Below are 15,719 nucleotides of genomic sequence, written 5' to 3'. Positions count from 1 at the left end.
TTTTGGGATAGCATTGGAAACGTAATTGAGGAAAATATGTAATAAAAATATTAAAAAAATAAATAAATAAAAAAAAGTTAAAAAAAATAATAATAATTTCTCAATGATTTATTAACAAAATGGGATTACCCATGGACAAGATCTTTTCAGGTTGAGTAAGTCAAGGTGAATAGTTCCTATATTCAAATACAATATCATGTTTTTCTAAAATCACATTTATGTGTTAGTCTCCAATGATAAAATGGTATATCAAAAAGAAACTAAAGTGTAATAAAATTTACTTATATTGAAGTCATGTTAACATGATTCACAAACTAAGATGAAAGGGAATAATAGGTAAGAATTAATATATAAGGTTTATTTAAATCAACTTAACATAAGATACTCAGAAATAAAAGGATATGAAAGGTTATTAAACTTAATTTGATTTTTGTGAAAACAGTATACTTTATATTAATTGAAAAATATCTCATCAACAAACCTAAAAAGTTTCTTTTTAGATAGAAAATTAGTTGAATTTACTAAGTATTTGGAACTCTCATTAACTTTATTCATCCAGAAATTATAAATCAACCCTTATTTTATTTTTTTCCAGCAACTAGGCACTATACTTTGTATTACATTACTTTAAAGATAAACTCCAGAGCTTTCTTATGACTTGGGATTAACACTGTAGAGGACATAGAACTCCGCAGTAATGCCTCAAGTTTAGAGGAGGACTGATAATGAGAATGTGGTCCATGATGGTTCCAATCAAGTGATGGATAGCAGTTGGCAATTGCATATATTTAAAATTAAGCCAATGATATTTCCAGATAAATTTGACCCAGGATGAAAGAAAAAGAGGAGGTCTCTAATGATTCTATATTGTCGGTGGGAAGTACCTGAAGGGGTGATTATTTAGTGAAACTGAGCTGGGCATGAAAAGCAGGTAGTCCAGTGAATCCTACAAGCCAGCGATGTAAACTAAGAAGACAGCTTTGCTGCCTTTCATAGAAGTCATGCTTGTCATCTGAGTCTATCAATAGTGTAATTATTTCATTTCCTAGTAGTAGGTCAGATGTGGTGCAGACTGAGAACCAGTCATTTTAGCTCACTAGGCAAAGGCTGTTAGTGACTTTTGGGAGAGCAGATACCATGGAATGGAAGGAGCTTTGGAGCACTAAGGGTACACGGGAAGCATAAATCAGAAAAGGGCCAATTACCATTGAGGGCCAAACCCTCGTTTTAGTAGCAGTGAAGCAAATACCCCACTCCCTCTTTTTCCTAAGCCTCATGTCCCTCCTGTCCATTCTACAAATTGTTTTTGTTCACACCCTAAAATGAAATATTTAGGCTAATTTTTCAAAGTAATTTTTTTAGAATATAACTCTCACAGATGTGATTATATTTATGTTTTGCCAACAGCTTATATTCTACCATGAATAAAGCCTTTGCAGTACTTCTGATTAGGTAATTTCACTCTATACTTATGCCCTTATTATTTGAAGCCCTAGGGTCTGTTTCATTGTGCTGTGCTGATTTCACTGACACACTCTTAGAGATTGCTGATACAAAGTGGATTTAAAAATATTGTAAGGGGACATACTACTTGAACTTCATTCCTCCTGCTACTCAATGCAGAGTTTCTGATATGTTATCAATAACCTCCAAACCTTCTTTTTATTGTCCACCCAATATCACAGCAATGTCACTAAGAGAATTAATAAAACTACAGGCATTTCCAACCATTTAAAGCAGATATACTCACATATTAAGGAACAATTCTCCTGAATAGAAACATGATTATTTGTTGGCTAAAATAATTTAAAATTGCATTTTAAAGTAAAATAAAATAAACATAGAGAATTCTTAGTCATATGCAAAGATAAACATGCCATACAGTATATTTTAATTAATGACAACTAGTCAACTGGTGAGCAGAAGTTACTATTGAGGCAGCCATTTGGCAATGAAAAGAAACATCCTGATAAACTTTCCCCATTTATTTATCTGTGAAAATGCATTTCTGAGAAAAATCATTTCAAAACCTGAAGGGCCAATTGATAGTCATAGTCAAATATTTTTTAGCAGGAATGATTTCCTGGGCCAGCACAGATGTCTATCAACCAGTATTATCTGTAATAGAAAACATTACAGAAGACACTAGACTTTCAGAGCTTCCCAGAGACTCACAGCAAGACCGAGGTGGTCTTGAAGCACTCTAGTTTCATCAAAGATAGACACCCTCTAGTTGTCAGTCCTTAGAAAGTCAGAAGTATGCTAAACAGTCCTGAAAACTTGAAGTGAGTACTGTGGCAGAGAAAATATTTTATTCCATGTTGTGATTTAATACACATGAAGGTAGTAAAGAAAGGAAGGAAGAGAGAGAGAGAGAGAGAGTCAGTCCAAGGAAGCAGCCCACACCACGAGCAAACAGCTGGCTGATTCTTTATCCCAGAAACCACTTGGAACTAACTATACTCACAAGATCTCTTGGCAGAGTGTCTTGCTGAACATACCAAAGCTGTGAGGACAAGTGTTCTCTTGCTGAATACTTCATGCATGGTACTATCCTGGGGCTGACTAACCTAAATGAGCCATGTACATCTTTAAAAAAAAATGTTTGTGGAAGTGTGAAATTCACTGACTCCACACATAGCCCAACGTGGTTCCCGGTACCGTCTACATTAAGGAACCATCAAGAACACTCAGAAACCAGAGTCCAACATATTCAGTAGGTTCCTCTTTCACTTTAAATTGTTTGCATATGGGCAATCAAGAGAAGACAGGAAAGAAATTCAAGCACACATTCAAGAACAGAGTAACCTTTAGAGGGTGCTAAATTTAACCCTTAAGAGGAGTTTTAACAGCTTTCTGGATCATTTACTCTTTCTTTAAACATTAATTGATCCCTCCTTACACAGAAGAAACAATGTAATTTAAAACACATTTTTTTTTTAGCTCATTGGCTAGATGCTGGAACCATGATATATTAGAGAATGCATGTAACTCTGAAAATCTCCAGCAGCAGAAGATACTCAATGTTGTGAAATTCAGCATTTTTGTAGTGCATTCAATCTCCCTCCAATGTGTCAATTCAATGAATCGATTCAACACTAAATATCAAGAGATCGATTCAATTCACTGGAGTGTTTCAAATTTTTACTCATGACCCATTTCAGCCTAGTCGCGCTCTCTCTCTCTCTCTCTCTCTCTCTCTCTCTCTCTCTCTCTCTCTCTCTCTCTCTCTCTCTCTCTCTCTCTCTCTCTCTCTCTCTCTCTCTCTCTCTGTATGTGTGTGTGTGTGTGTGTGTTATCAGAATCAGTTTCTCCTCTCAATGTTTACTGTATTTTTTCAGTGCCTGAAGTAGTTTATTGGCAGTCAGTTGGTAAAATGCTCTCTGGGGTTATCTAAAAGTAGAATTCTGGGATGAAAATGCATATCATCGACTTGCCTGTCAAAAAATGTAATTAACATAGATGATATACTGTCTTCCAAAGTAGATGAGGATTCTAGACTGACCTGAGTCAAGACTGCAGTGTTTTTACTGAGTTTTCCTCCACTGGGGCTCAAACACTCAACTCTCAATTATCCAGTCATGTTCACATATGCTTCTGTGTGCGTATGCGTGCATGCCTCCATTTTTATGTGGTGTGTTCAAAGAAAGCTACCCAATAAATATATTTTACAATTTTGATTTAATTGAACTATGTATAAATAATAGGACATCTATACAGGATGCAAAATGAACTATTACAAGTATTTTTAATTGTTCTCTATATTGTAGTTATACAGATATGTGATTCATGGAAACACGTGAACACTGACAAGTTGTTTCTTTTCTCTTACTATGTTTCAAAAAGGTCAAGAAGAATATATCCATGTACATTCAAGCTGGTAGATTTCCCGGTGCATGGCTTTTAAACTGGAGTACTAGATTTCTCCTATCTCCAGAAGCTTAAAGTCAGAGGTCAGCATGGTGCTCATTAATTACTATGAGACCTCTCGTTCTGGATTGCATACTCTGGTCTTGTGTTCTTTCTTGGTGCAAAAGGAGCTAACATTCTGGAATCTTCTCATTAAGACACTGATCCCCCCCCCCCCTCAGGATGACACCATCCTTATGGTCTAATTACCCTAAAGGGTCTCCCCACTTCTATGTATCAATACACCAAATAAAGTTCAGCACATGCATCTGGGACAATGGGAACTTTTAATCTATTGCATATATTCAGTTCATATATATTACAATATTTGTATTTTGTACAAAGAGAAATTGCAAACCAATAACCTGACATGTTCTCATTGTAAAATTCACTGCCCAATCCATGCTTGAGATGTTTGTGTCAGTTAGCTTTCTACTCATAAAAATAAGACATGTCACCATACAAAACTAGCCTTGTCTTCAAAGAGTGTTTTCTTTCTTTCTTTTTTTAATATTCTTTTTTTTATTAGATATTTTATTTAAATTTCAAATGTTATCCCCTTTCCTAGTTTCCCCTCTGAAAATCCCCTATCCTCTCGCACCTCCCCCTTTCCCTCAACCCATCCACTCCCTTTCACAGTCCTGGTGTTTCCCTATACTGGGGCATAGAGCCTTCACAGGACCAAGGACCTCTTTTCTATTGATGACTAACTAGGCCATTCTCTGATACATATACAGCTAGAGCCACAAGTTCCATCATGTGTTTTCTTTGATTGGTGGTTTTGTTCAAGGAGCTCTGGGGGGGTACTGGTTAGTTCATCTTGATGTTCCTCCTATGAGACTTTAGACCCCTTCAGATCCTTGGGTACATTCTCTAGCTCCTTCATTGGGGACACTGTGCTCTGTCCAATGGATGATTGTGAGCATCCACTTCTATATTTGCCAGGCACTGGCAGAGACCCTCAGGAAACAGCTTATCAGGCTTTTGTCAGCGGGCTCAGTTGGCATCTGCCATAGTGTCTGGGTTTGGTGGTTGTTTATGGGATTGATCCCTAAGTGGGGCAGTCACTGGATGGCCGTTCCTTCAGTGTCTGCCCCGAACATTGTCTCTGTAACTCCTTCCATGGGTATTTTGTTCACCCTTCTAAGAAGGAGTCTAAGATTCAGGGCTAATATCCACTTATCATTGAGTACATATAGTGTGTGTTCTTTTGTGATTGGGTTACCACACTCAGGATCATATCTTCCAGATCCGTCCATTTGTCTAAGAATTTCATAAAATCATTGTTTTTAATAGCTGAGTAGTACTCCATTATATAAATGTACCACATTTTCTGTATCTATGCCTCTGTTGAGGAACATCCGAGTTCTTTCTAGCTTCTGGCTATTATAAATAAGACTGCTATGAACATAGTAAAACATGTGTCTTTATTACATGTTGGAGCATATTCTGGGCATATGCTCAGGAGTGGTATTGCTGGATCTTCCTGTAGAACTATGTCCAAATTTCCGAGGAACTGTCAAACTGATTTCCAGAGTAATTGAACCAGTTTTCAGTCCTACCAGCAATGGAGGAGTGTTCTTCTTTCTCCATATTCTTGCCAGCATCTGCTGTCACCTGTGTTTTTGATGTTAGCCATTCTGACTGGTATGAGGTGGAATCTCATGGTTGTTTTGATTTGCATTTCCCTGATGACTAAAGATGTTGAACTTTTTTTAGGTGCTTCTCAGCCATTTGGTATTCCTTAGTTCAGAATTCTTTGTTTAGCTCTGTACCCCATGTTTTAATAAGGTGGTTTGGTTTCCTGGAGTCCAATTTCTTGAGTTCTTTATATATATTGCATATTAGCCTCCTATCAGATTTAGGATTGCTAAAGATCTTTTCCCAATCTGTTGGTTACCTTTTGGTCTTATTGACAGTGTCCTCTGCCTTATAATTTTATGAGGTGCCTTTGCAATTTTATGAGGTCCCATTTGTCGATTCTTGATATTACAGCACAAGCCATTGGTGTTCTGTTAAGGAATTTTTTCCCTGTGCCCATATCTTCAAGGCTCTTCCCCACTTTCTTCTCTATAAGTTTCAGTGTCTCTGGTTTTATGCGGAGTTCTTTGATCCACTTAGACTTGAGCTTTGTTCATGGGGATAAAAATGGATCAGTTCTCATTCTTCTACATGCTAAACACAGTTGAGCCAGCACCATTTGTTGAAGATGCTGTTTTCTTTTCACTGGATGATTTTACCTCCTTTGTCAAAGATCAAGTGACCATAGGTGTGTGGGTTCATTTCTGGGTCTTCAATTCTGTTTCATTGATCTACATGTCTGTCATTGTACCAGTACCATGCAGTTTTTATCACAATTGCTCTGTAGTACATCTTGAGGTCATCAAGAGGTACTTCTATTGTTGAGAATAGTTTTTGCTAGCCTAGGTATATTGTTACTCCAGATGAATTTGCAAATTGCCCTTTCTAACTCTGTGAAGAATTGAGTGGGAATCTTGATAGGGATTGCATTGAATCTGTAGATTGCTTTCAGTAAGATAGCCATTTTGACTATATTAATCTTGCCAATCCATGAACATGGGAGAGCTTTCCATCTTCTGAGATGTTTGATTTCTTTCTTCAGAGACATGAAGTTCTTATCATATATATTTTTCACTTCCTTAGTTAGAGTCACACCAAGGAATTTCGTATTATTTGTAACTATTGTGAAGGGTGTTGTTTCCCTAATTTCTGATTATCATTTGTGTAGAGAAAGGCCACTAATTTGTTTGAGTTAATATTATATCCAACTACTCCACTGAAGTTGTTTATTAGGTTTAGGAGTTCTCAGGTGGAATGTTTCCAGTCACTTATATATTCTATAATATCATCTGCAAATAGTGATATTTTGACTTCTTCCTTTTCAATTTGTATCCCCTTGATCTCCTTTTGTTGTCGAATTGCTCTGGCTAGGACTTCAAGTACTATATTGAATAGGTAGGGAGAGAGTGGGCAGCCTTATCTAGTCCCTGATTTTAGTGGGATTGCTTCCAGTTTCTCACCATTTAGTTTGATGTTGGCTACTGGTTTGCTGTATATTGCTTTTATTATTTTTAGGTATGGGCCTTGAATTCCTGATCTTCCCAAGACTTTTATCACGAAGGGGTGTTGTCCTTTGTTGAATGCTTTCTCAGCATCTAATGAGATGATTAGTAATTAATAATTAGACTTAGAGTTTGTTTAAATAGTGGATTATATTGAAAGATTTCCATATATTGAACCACCCTGCATCTCTGGGATGAAGCCTACTTGATCATAATGGATGATCATCTTGATGTGTTCTTGGATTCGGTTTGTGAGATTTTTTTGAGTATTTTTGCATCAATAATCATAAGGAAAATTGGTCAGAAGTTCTCTTTCTTTTTTGGGTCTTTGTGTGGTTTAGGTTTCAGAGTAATTGTGGCTTCATAGAATGAATTATGTAGAGTACCTTCTGTTTCTTTTTTGTGGAATAGTCTGAAGAATATTAGAATTAGGTCTTCTTTGAAGGTCTGATAGAACTCTGCACAAAACCCATCTGGTCCTGGGCTTTTTTGGTTGGGAGACTATTGATGACTGTTTCTATCTCTTTAGGGGATATGGGACTGTTTAGATCATTAGTCTGATCCTGATTTAACTTTGGTTCCTGGTATATGTCTAGAAATTTGTCCATTTCATCCAGGTTTTCCAGTTTTGTTGAGTATAGGCTTTTGTAGTAGGATCTGGAGATTTTTGTTGGATTTCTTCAGATTCTGTTGTTATGTCTCTATTTTCATTTCTGATTTTGTTAATTAGGATACTGTCCTTGTGCCCTCCAGTTAGTCTGGCTAGTGGTTATCTAGTTTGCTGATTTTCTCAAAGAACCAGCACTTGGTTTGGTTGATTATTTGTATAGTTCTTTTTGTATCTACTTGGTTGATTTCAGCCCTGAATTTGATTATTTCCTGCTGTCCTCCTCTTTTGTGAATTTGCTTACTTGTGTTCTAGAGCCTTTAGGTGTGCTGTCAAGCTGCTAGTGTATGCTCACTCCACCTTCTTTTTGGAGGCACTGAGAGCTATGAGTTTTCCTATTAGGACTGCTTTCATTGTGTGCAATAAGTTTGTGTATGTTGTGGCTTAATTTTCAATAAACCCTAAAAAGTCTTTAATTTGTATCTTTATTTCTTCCTTGACTGAGTTATCATTTAGTAGTGTGTTGTTCAGCTTCCATGTATATGTGGGTTTTCTATTATTTATGTTGTTATTGATGATCAGCCTTAGTCCTTGGTGATCTGATAGGATGCATGGGATTATTTCAGTATTTTTGTATCTGCTGATACCTGTTTGGTGACCAATTATATAGTCAATTTTGGAAAAGGTACCATGAGCTGTTGAGAAGAAGGTATATCCTTTTGTTTTAGGATGAAGTGTTCTGTAGATATCTGTTAAATCCATTGGTTTCATAACTTCTGTTAGATTCACTGTGTCTGTGTTTAGTTTCTGTTTCCAGGATCTGTCCATTGATGAGGGTGGGGTGTTGAAGTCTCCCACTATTATTGTGTGAGGTCTAATGTGTGCTTTGAGTTATAGTAAAGTTTCTTTAATAAATGTGGATGCCCTGGCATTTGGAGCAAAGATATTCAGAATTGAGAGTTCATCTTGGTAAATTTTATCTTTGATCATAAAGAAGTGTCCCTCCTTATCTTTTTTGAGAACTTTGGGTTGAAAGTCAATTTTATGTGATATTAGAACGCTTGTTTCCTGCTTGTTTCTTGGGAATATTTGCTTAGAAAATTGTTTTCCATCTTTTTACTCTAAGGTAGTGTCTATCTTTGTCCCTGAGGTTGGTTTCCTGTATGCTGAAAAAACTTGGGTCCTGTTTAATGTAACCAGTCTGTTAGTCTATGTCTTTTTATTGGGGAATTAAGTCCATTGATATTAAGAGATATTAAGGAAATGTCATTGTTGCTTCCTGTTACTTTTGTTGTTAGAGTTAGAATTCTGTTCATGTGGCTATCTTCTTTAGGTTTGTTGAAAGATTACTCTCTTGCTTTTTATTAAGCTTAGTTTCCCTCTTTCTGTTGAAATTTTCCCTTTATTATCCTTTGAAGGGCTGGATTTGTGGAAAGATATTATATAAATTTGGTTTTGTCATGGAATACCTTGGTTTCTCCATGTATGATAATTTAGAGTTTTGCTTGGTATAGTAGCCTGGGCTGGCATTTCTGTTCCCTAAGGGTCTGTGTGACATCTTCCCAGTATCTTCTGGCTTTCATAGTCTCTGGGGAGAAGTCAGGTGTAATTCTGATAGGTCTGCCTTTATATGTTACTTGACCTTTTTCCCTTACTGCTTTGAATATTCTTTCTTTCTTTTGTGCATTTGGTGTTTTGATTACTGTGTCACAGGAGGGATTTTTTTTTTTTCTGATCCAACCTATTTGGAGTTCTTAAGGCTTCTGTTATGTTCATGGACATCTCTTTCTTTAGGTTGCAGAAGTTTTCTTCTATAATTTTGTTGAAGATATTTACTGGCTCTTTAAGTTGGAAATCTTCCTTGTCATCTATACATATTATCCTTAGGTTTGGTCTTCTCATTGTGTCCTGGATTTCCTGGATATTTTGGGTTAGTATCTTTTTGCACTTCACATTTTCTTTGATTGTTGTATCAATGTTTTCTATGGTATCTTCTGCACCTGACATTCTCTCTTCTATCTCTTGTTTTCTGTTGTTTATGCTTACATCAATGGCTCCTGACTTCTTTCCTAGATTTTCTATTTTCAGAGTGGGCTCCCTTTGTGATTGCTTTATTGTTTCAACTTCCATTTTTAGATCCTAGATGGTTTTGTTCAATTCTTTCACCTGATTGAATGTGCTCTCCTGTATTCCTTTAAGGGAGTTATTTATTTCCTTCTTATAGTCCTCTATCATCATCATGAGAAGTGACTTTAGATCCATATTTTGCTTTTCTGGTGTGATGGTGTATCCAGGTCTTGATATGGTGAAAGAGTTTGGTTCTCATGATGCCAAGTAATCTTGGTTTGTGTTGCTTTTGTTCTTATGACTGCCTCCTGCCATCTGATTATCTCAAGTGCTTGCTGCACTCAATATGTCTGTTTGGACTCTGTCCTTCTGTATTCTCAGTTGATTCAGAACTCCTCAGAGTCCACCTTTCTTTTTGATCCTGTGATTCTGTGATCCTGTGAACCTGAGATTCTGAGTGTGTCAGAGTTCTTGGCAGTCAAGCTTCCTCTGAGACTCTGAGATTCTGGTGTGACCAAGCTCATGGGTTCCTGGTATCCTGGATTCCTAAGATTCTGGGAGTGTTATAGTGCCTGGAAGAGTACCTTCTCTGGGGACCATGGGCTTGTCCGCTGTGTTTGAAACAAAGGTAGACCAGCACCGATGAGAAGGAACCTGAGCCAATGGTCAGGCATGGCTCCTGTGTCCTTGCTCCTGCTGTCACAGGCCCCTTATGATTGTTTTGGAACAGATGTTGCATTCGACTCACCAGTGATCCTAAGATCCTGGGCATGCTAGGGTGCCTGGAGCATGGAAAGTCTTCTGGGGACCGTGGGACCATCCACTGTGTTGGCTCCCAAGGTGGACCGGGTCTGTGTTTTTTCAGTATTAGGGATTTGTCAGATTAAAAACTGTTAAAAAAGAGTTTATCAGTGCAATTTCAGTTAACATCATATTATAAATGATAGAAATTTTGATTTCTCATTCTATGTCAATTTGTGCTTTGTCTACATGCATGTCTGTGTGAAGGTGTCAGAAGCCCTGGAGCTGAAGCTAGAGTTGCAGATTGTGTGAGCTGGTATTTTGGTGCTGGGAACAGAATTTAGGTCTTCTGGGAGATCAGAGAGTGCTCTAAACTGCTGAACCATTTCTCTAGCCTCATAAATGATAGGGTGTTATCAGTTGTTGAAAAGGCAGTTATATTTGTGTATTTTGATAATGCTTTTATCGCTTTTTGTCCAGATTTACTGTAAATTGTTGAGCTTTCTTTCCCTTATTGATTTAAAAACATTCTTAAAGGTACCAAGGACCCTACTTCCTTTGTTTGTGGTTGTTCTTTTTATTTGAGCCAACAATTTATCTATCCTTCTCTGATAGGGTTGTCTTTTCTTTTATGGGTAATTGATAGGCTTCTGGAAGAGCAAGAGACATGTTCTTTGAGGGGTATAGTCTCTAGTGTATAGAGCATGCTTCATAGAAGGCCTGACATGCAAGAGTTAATGACCATCACACACTGTACTTGATAGACTTAAGCACACACACACACACACACACACACACACGGGTGGAAAAGAGTAGAGATCTGAAAAGAATGAGAAAAGGGAACCAATATGATTGAAATATATTGTATGAAATTCCCAGACAACTAATAAAAATAAGGAAATGAAAAGAATTATCTGCTCTTGAGGTAGTCCTGTGAAAGTACACCAGCTTCGTGTGCATTTTGGCAAAGTTCCATTTGTACCTGGAAAATGGGCTGATCAAATTGTATTTCTTCTGGTGTCAATTGTGTTACGTTATTTTTGTTTACAATGTATTACTATTATAACTAGGTTCAATACATTTTCAGACAATCTATTTTTCTTACAGCATGTAATAGCCTGTGTAAATTTTTGTCTTCTTGGTCTACCAATTACTAAAAAAATAAATAAATCATAACAGAAACAAATCTATTGAAATGTCTGGGAGCAAAGATTTATCTAGTTTCCATCAAAATTTGTCATTTTTTTCTCCATATATCATCTCTGAAATGTATTTCTCCATTTGCCATGGGAAGATTTCAAAATCGAATTATTTGTAATGCACTGTGGGGGCTCCTTGGTTTTTCAAATACAATCTAGTACTTTCTTACCATGTGGTTTTTTTAAAACTATATAACAGATTCGTAAATAATTGAGAACCCAATTTGTAGAGAACATTATACTTGATTTAATACTTAATTTCTGGAAATGCTCTGAGAGGCATGATGATAAAATGGTTTAGAAGACTCAATTACAAATAAGTGCAGCATGTAAGTATATGGAACATGTAAGGAATGAGCTAACTGTTACATGCGCATGTATTGAAAGGCTCAATTACTTTACCACACTCAGATGTGTGAGCACAAGCCTGCATCTCCAATGTGGCAAAATCAGGAGGAAAACTAAGTCGGTAAACCTTTTTCTGCTTCATGTAGATTCACATTTCTTTGATCAATGGGAGACCAAGTGCTGACGATCCCTCCCCTGAACTCCTGGAATTCACCTCTGCTCGCTACATTCGCCTGAGATTTCAGAGGATCCGCACCTTGAATGCAGACTTGATGATGTTTGCTCACAAAGACCCCAGAGAAATCGATCCCATTGTCACACGAAGAGTAAGTGCTGAGAATCACATCGGAGCCTGAGACTCACATCGGAGCCTGACTCACATATTGGGCCCAGCTTTTTAGCAGTCTGTCAAGGATAGAGAGAGAAATTGGTCTGCGATTTGGACCATTTATCGTTAGCACTTTTAGAACCCAGCAGGCCCTCCTTTGTACAAATCCAAGTTCTGAGATTAATTACATGGAATTTATCAAGCCCTCCAACATTTTTCAACTTTAGTTTCCTCTTTTGTAAAATGAGCGTTATAGTATCTCATTCATAATCATCTTAAGGAACTACATTAGTTTCTGTCACTTTAGGTGATCTGTATTTTTACAGCTGGCTCCAAGCAGCTACATGTTTAAATACAGGGCATTTGACATACTTTTGAACATAACCCACGTGATGAAATACATTTTATATATTTAATGTACACACAGCTGTTGTCCTTGTGGAAACTACATTCTAATTCAGTAGGTATAGAGCAGGATTGAGGTTGACTATTCTAGAAAGTTCCAGAGATGTCAATATTGGTGGTTCAAAGGCCAGGCTAACAAATGAAATATTAAGGAGCCCAATAATTATGAACCATACATGTGTGCACGTGCACACACACACACACACACACACACACACACACACACACACATGCAGACATGCACATATGCAAGCAAACATACACACATGTGCACACACACACCTTTGCCATGGGAAAACTGATAAAAATGATTGTGTGAGTTTTTTCATTAATACACTTAACAGAAGCAAATGAAAGTTTAAAGCACCCTTTCAACAGGTGTTTGACACAGAGCGACACAGAGAGAGAAAGAGAGAGACAGAGAGAGACACACAGAGAGAGAGACAGAGAGAGAGACAGAGAGAGAGACAGAGAGAGAGACAGAGATCTCTCTGTTCGATCTAAAGGCGTGCTTTATTTCAGTAACAAACCAACAGAAATGTGTGAACTTATTATGGGAAGGATGACGAGTCCAGCTTGCCATTCCTAATTTCGATTCTGCCCAATTTCTCTTTATTTACTCCACACTCTAAACAAGAGGTGTGTGGGATCTGGTCCCATATAAGCAAGCTATTACAGTTGCTCAAGTCAATCCTAAGGCACAGTTAAGCTAAGTAACTGGTGTACTCTACAACTGGAGACCGTAGACTGCAAATCATAGAGTAAGACAAATCACAGCTAGGTGAAAATAAACCTGTAGGTAAAGCTCTTAGATCTGGCTCATATGATAAAGCTCTTAGATCTGGCTCATAGGAAGAGCAGGATTTTGTGACCAGAGAACCTGCTGATGGTACAGCAAACCAAGTGTGAGTTTCCTGTCCTTTTCACCTGCTCTCTCTACTCACTGCTTAACATACCCATGCTTAAGCTCTCCATTATCATAGAATAACTACTACTAGAGCTTTAATTATCTCCACGCAACATATGGGAGATATTGTAGTACCTTTTATTTTCCAAACTTGAAGCAAATTTACTTTGTATTATATTTCACCAGAATGTCAACTGCCTTATGCAGAAGCAATCATTATTTCACAATTCTGTTTGGATTCTTCACAGATTGAGAGAAAAAAAAAAACTTTAATTTTATTTTTAGTGTGAAGAAATCTGAACAATATTGCTGTGAAATTTCTCCTTCTTTGACAAGTACATCAGGGAAAATTGATGAAAAAATTATTGTTCCTTTTTATCATCTTTTGCAGGGCTGAGTGGGGTTGTGTTGAACATTTATTATTTATAATAACATTGGACATGAGCAGTTGAGTCAACATATGTATATGTTTCCCAAAAGTCCACAAGTTCAATGAACACTACATGCAAATTAAAAAATGTGAAAATAGAATATTACATTTTATTTTGTTATACTCGAAAGTAATGTATGTTTACATTTAAAATACTTTTTTTCTAATTTTAAAAGCATTTGCAATAATACGCTTGAGAAAATTTGTGCCTACATTATAAAGTACATGAAATTAAGTAAAGAGAGGATTTTTTAAGTTACCCAAAATTCTCAGCATGCTCCATTAGTTCAAAACTTAGGCATAGCAAATAAACTAAGCTAGAAAAAAAACAATTTTACAAGATACTATATGCATATAACAAAACAAATGGGGGATTGGAAAATAAACATATAGAATACTAAATGATTTCAGTTAGGAAACTCAGATATGTGTTTATTCTTCTTACTAAAGCTGCCTTATCTTCCTGTATATTTTTGTACCAACAGAGCTTCCTTGAATCGAGAAGGTTATTTAGATACTAAGTGAGAAAGTAAAAAACTCTGGTGCTTATACAATGTTATATACATGAATTAAAATTTAAATGTAACCCAGCTCTATAATTATGAATTATATTTTAAAGTAGCTGATAGCTCAAAATAACTATGACTGTAGCTTTGTGTTAATTTCAGATAGAAAAGTGGTGGTAAGACATTTGAAGATAACAAAAAAAGCAAGTACGTTCCTAGTACATGAAATTTTCACATTACCCTTTTTTTTATTCTTCCAAATTTCTTGTGAATCTGGATAAGAATGACAGGGTGAGCACCACCATTTCCCTTAAAGGTATTGTTCCATTTCAAATGTATCAAGTGAAATAGGACATTCTGACTCATACTCATGATCACAACTAAAGAGGCTGATTTTTTTTTATGAAAAATTGTATAAAACAACTTTATGAAGAATTACCATCTACAGCCCTAAGGTGAAAGTTGTTGTAGCTGTCGGTACTCTAGCCTGGACATTCTAGTGCCCATTGAGGGAAATTATGAGGTGGGCATGTAGCATACATTGACAGTCTTCTTTCCTGGGGCTGTTATTGGATAGGTAGGAGTTGCTTAACCTCAGGAAACACAGAATGCTTTTTAAGGAAGTCTGAAGGCAAAATGTGACACTTTAACTGACTGTTCTGCTTCCTCTTCCTGTTAGCAATGCTAACAATATTTCTTTCTGGCTTTTTTTTCCCCTAGTATTACTATTCTGTCAAGGATATTTCGGTTGGCGGGATGTGCATCTGTTATGGTCATGCCCGGGCTTGTCCACTTGACCCTGCAACAAATGTATGTATATTTATAGGATGCTTAGGAAAATGAAATGCCACACTGTAAAATACTTCAAGAGAGGCTTTACTGAAAGAAAATGCTGTGAATGGGTGTCAGGTCGCCACTTAGATGCTTTATCAGGAAGCCTTACCAGGGTGAAATAGAACTGGCAGTTAAGATGATAGACTTTGAATCCAACCGTCACTACATCAGGAAACAGATTAGTTTTCTTTTCCCATAAAGGTTCCAAAGTGGTAGCTATTTTGAAGTCTTCTAGCAATGACAGCCTAATGCATGATTTAGCTTTTGGAGAATGGCTGCCATCAATCTACCTGTCCAGTCCTTTAAAATTTTTTAATCAAAAAAAAAATCATGCAAAGAAATGAAAATCGTGTGT

The 15,719-nt window shown here is 36.8% G+C and overlaps 1 protein-coding gene across 3 annotated transcripts in view; it reads left to right on the top strand.

Moving 5' to 3' along the window:
- Positions 1–15,719, top strand: part of Lama2 (laminin subunit alpha 2) — a 601,578-nt gene that overhangs the window by 222,982 nt on the left and 362,877 nt on the right. For all 3 annotated transcript variants that reach the window (XM_021173596.2, XM_029482896.1, XM_029482895.1), the window contains exons 5-6: positions 12,101–12,280; positions 15,251–15,340. In XM_021173596.2, coding sequence (XP_021029255.1) covers positions 12,101–12,280; positions 15,251–15,340 — 270 coding nt within the window. The remainder of the gene's footprint in view (positions 1–12,100; positions 12,281–15,250; positions 15,341–15,719) is intronic.

Source organism: Mus caroli, chromosome 10, assembly GCF_900094665.2.
Source record: "Mus caroli chromosome 10, CAROLI_EIJ_v1.1, whole genome shotgun sequence".
Taxonomy (NCBI): domain Eukaryota; kingdom Metazoa; phylum Chordata; class Mammalia; order Rodentia; family Muridae; genus Mus; species Mus caroli.
Note: the sequence above shows the minus strand (reverse complement) of the source record. Positions and strands in the feature narration are given on the sequence as shown.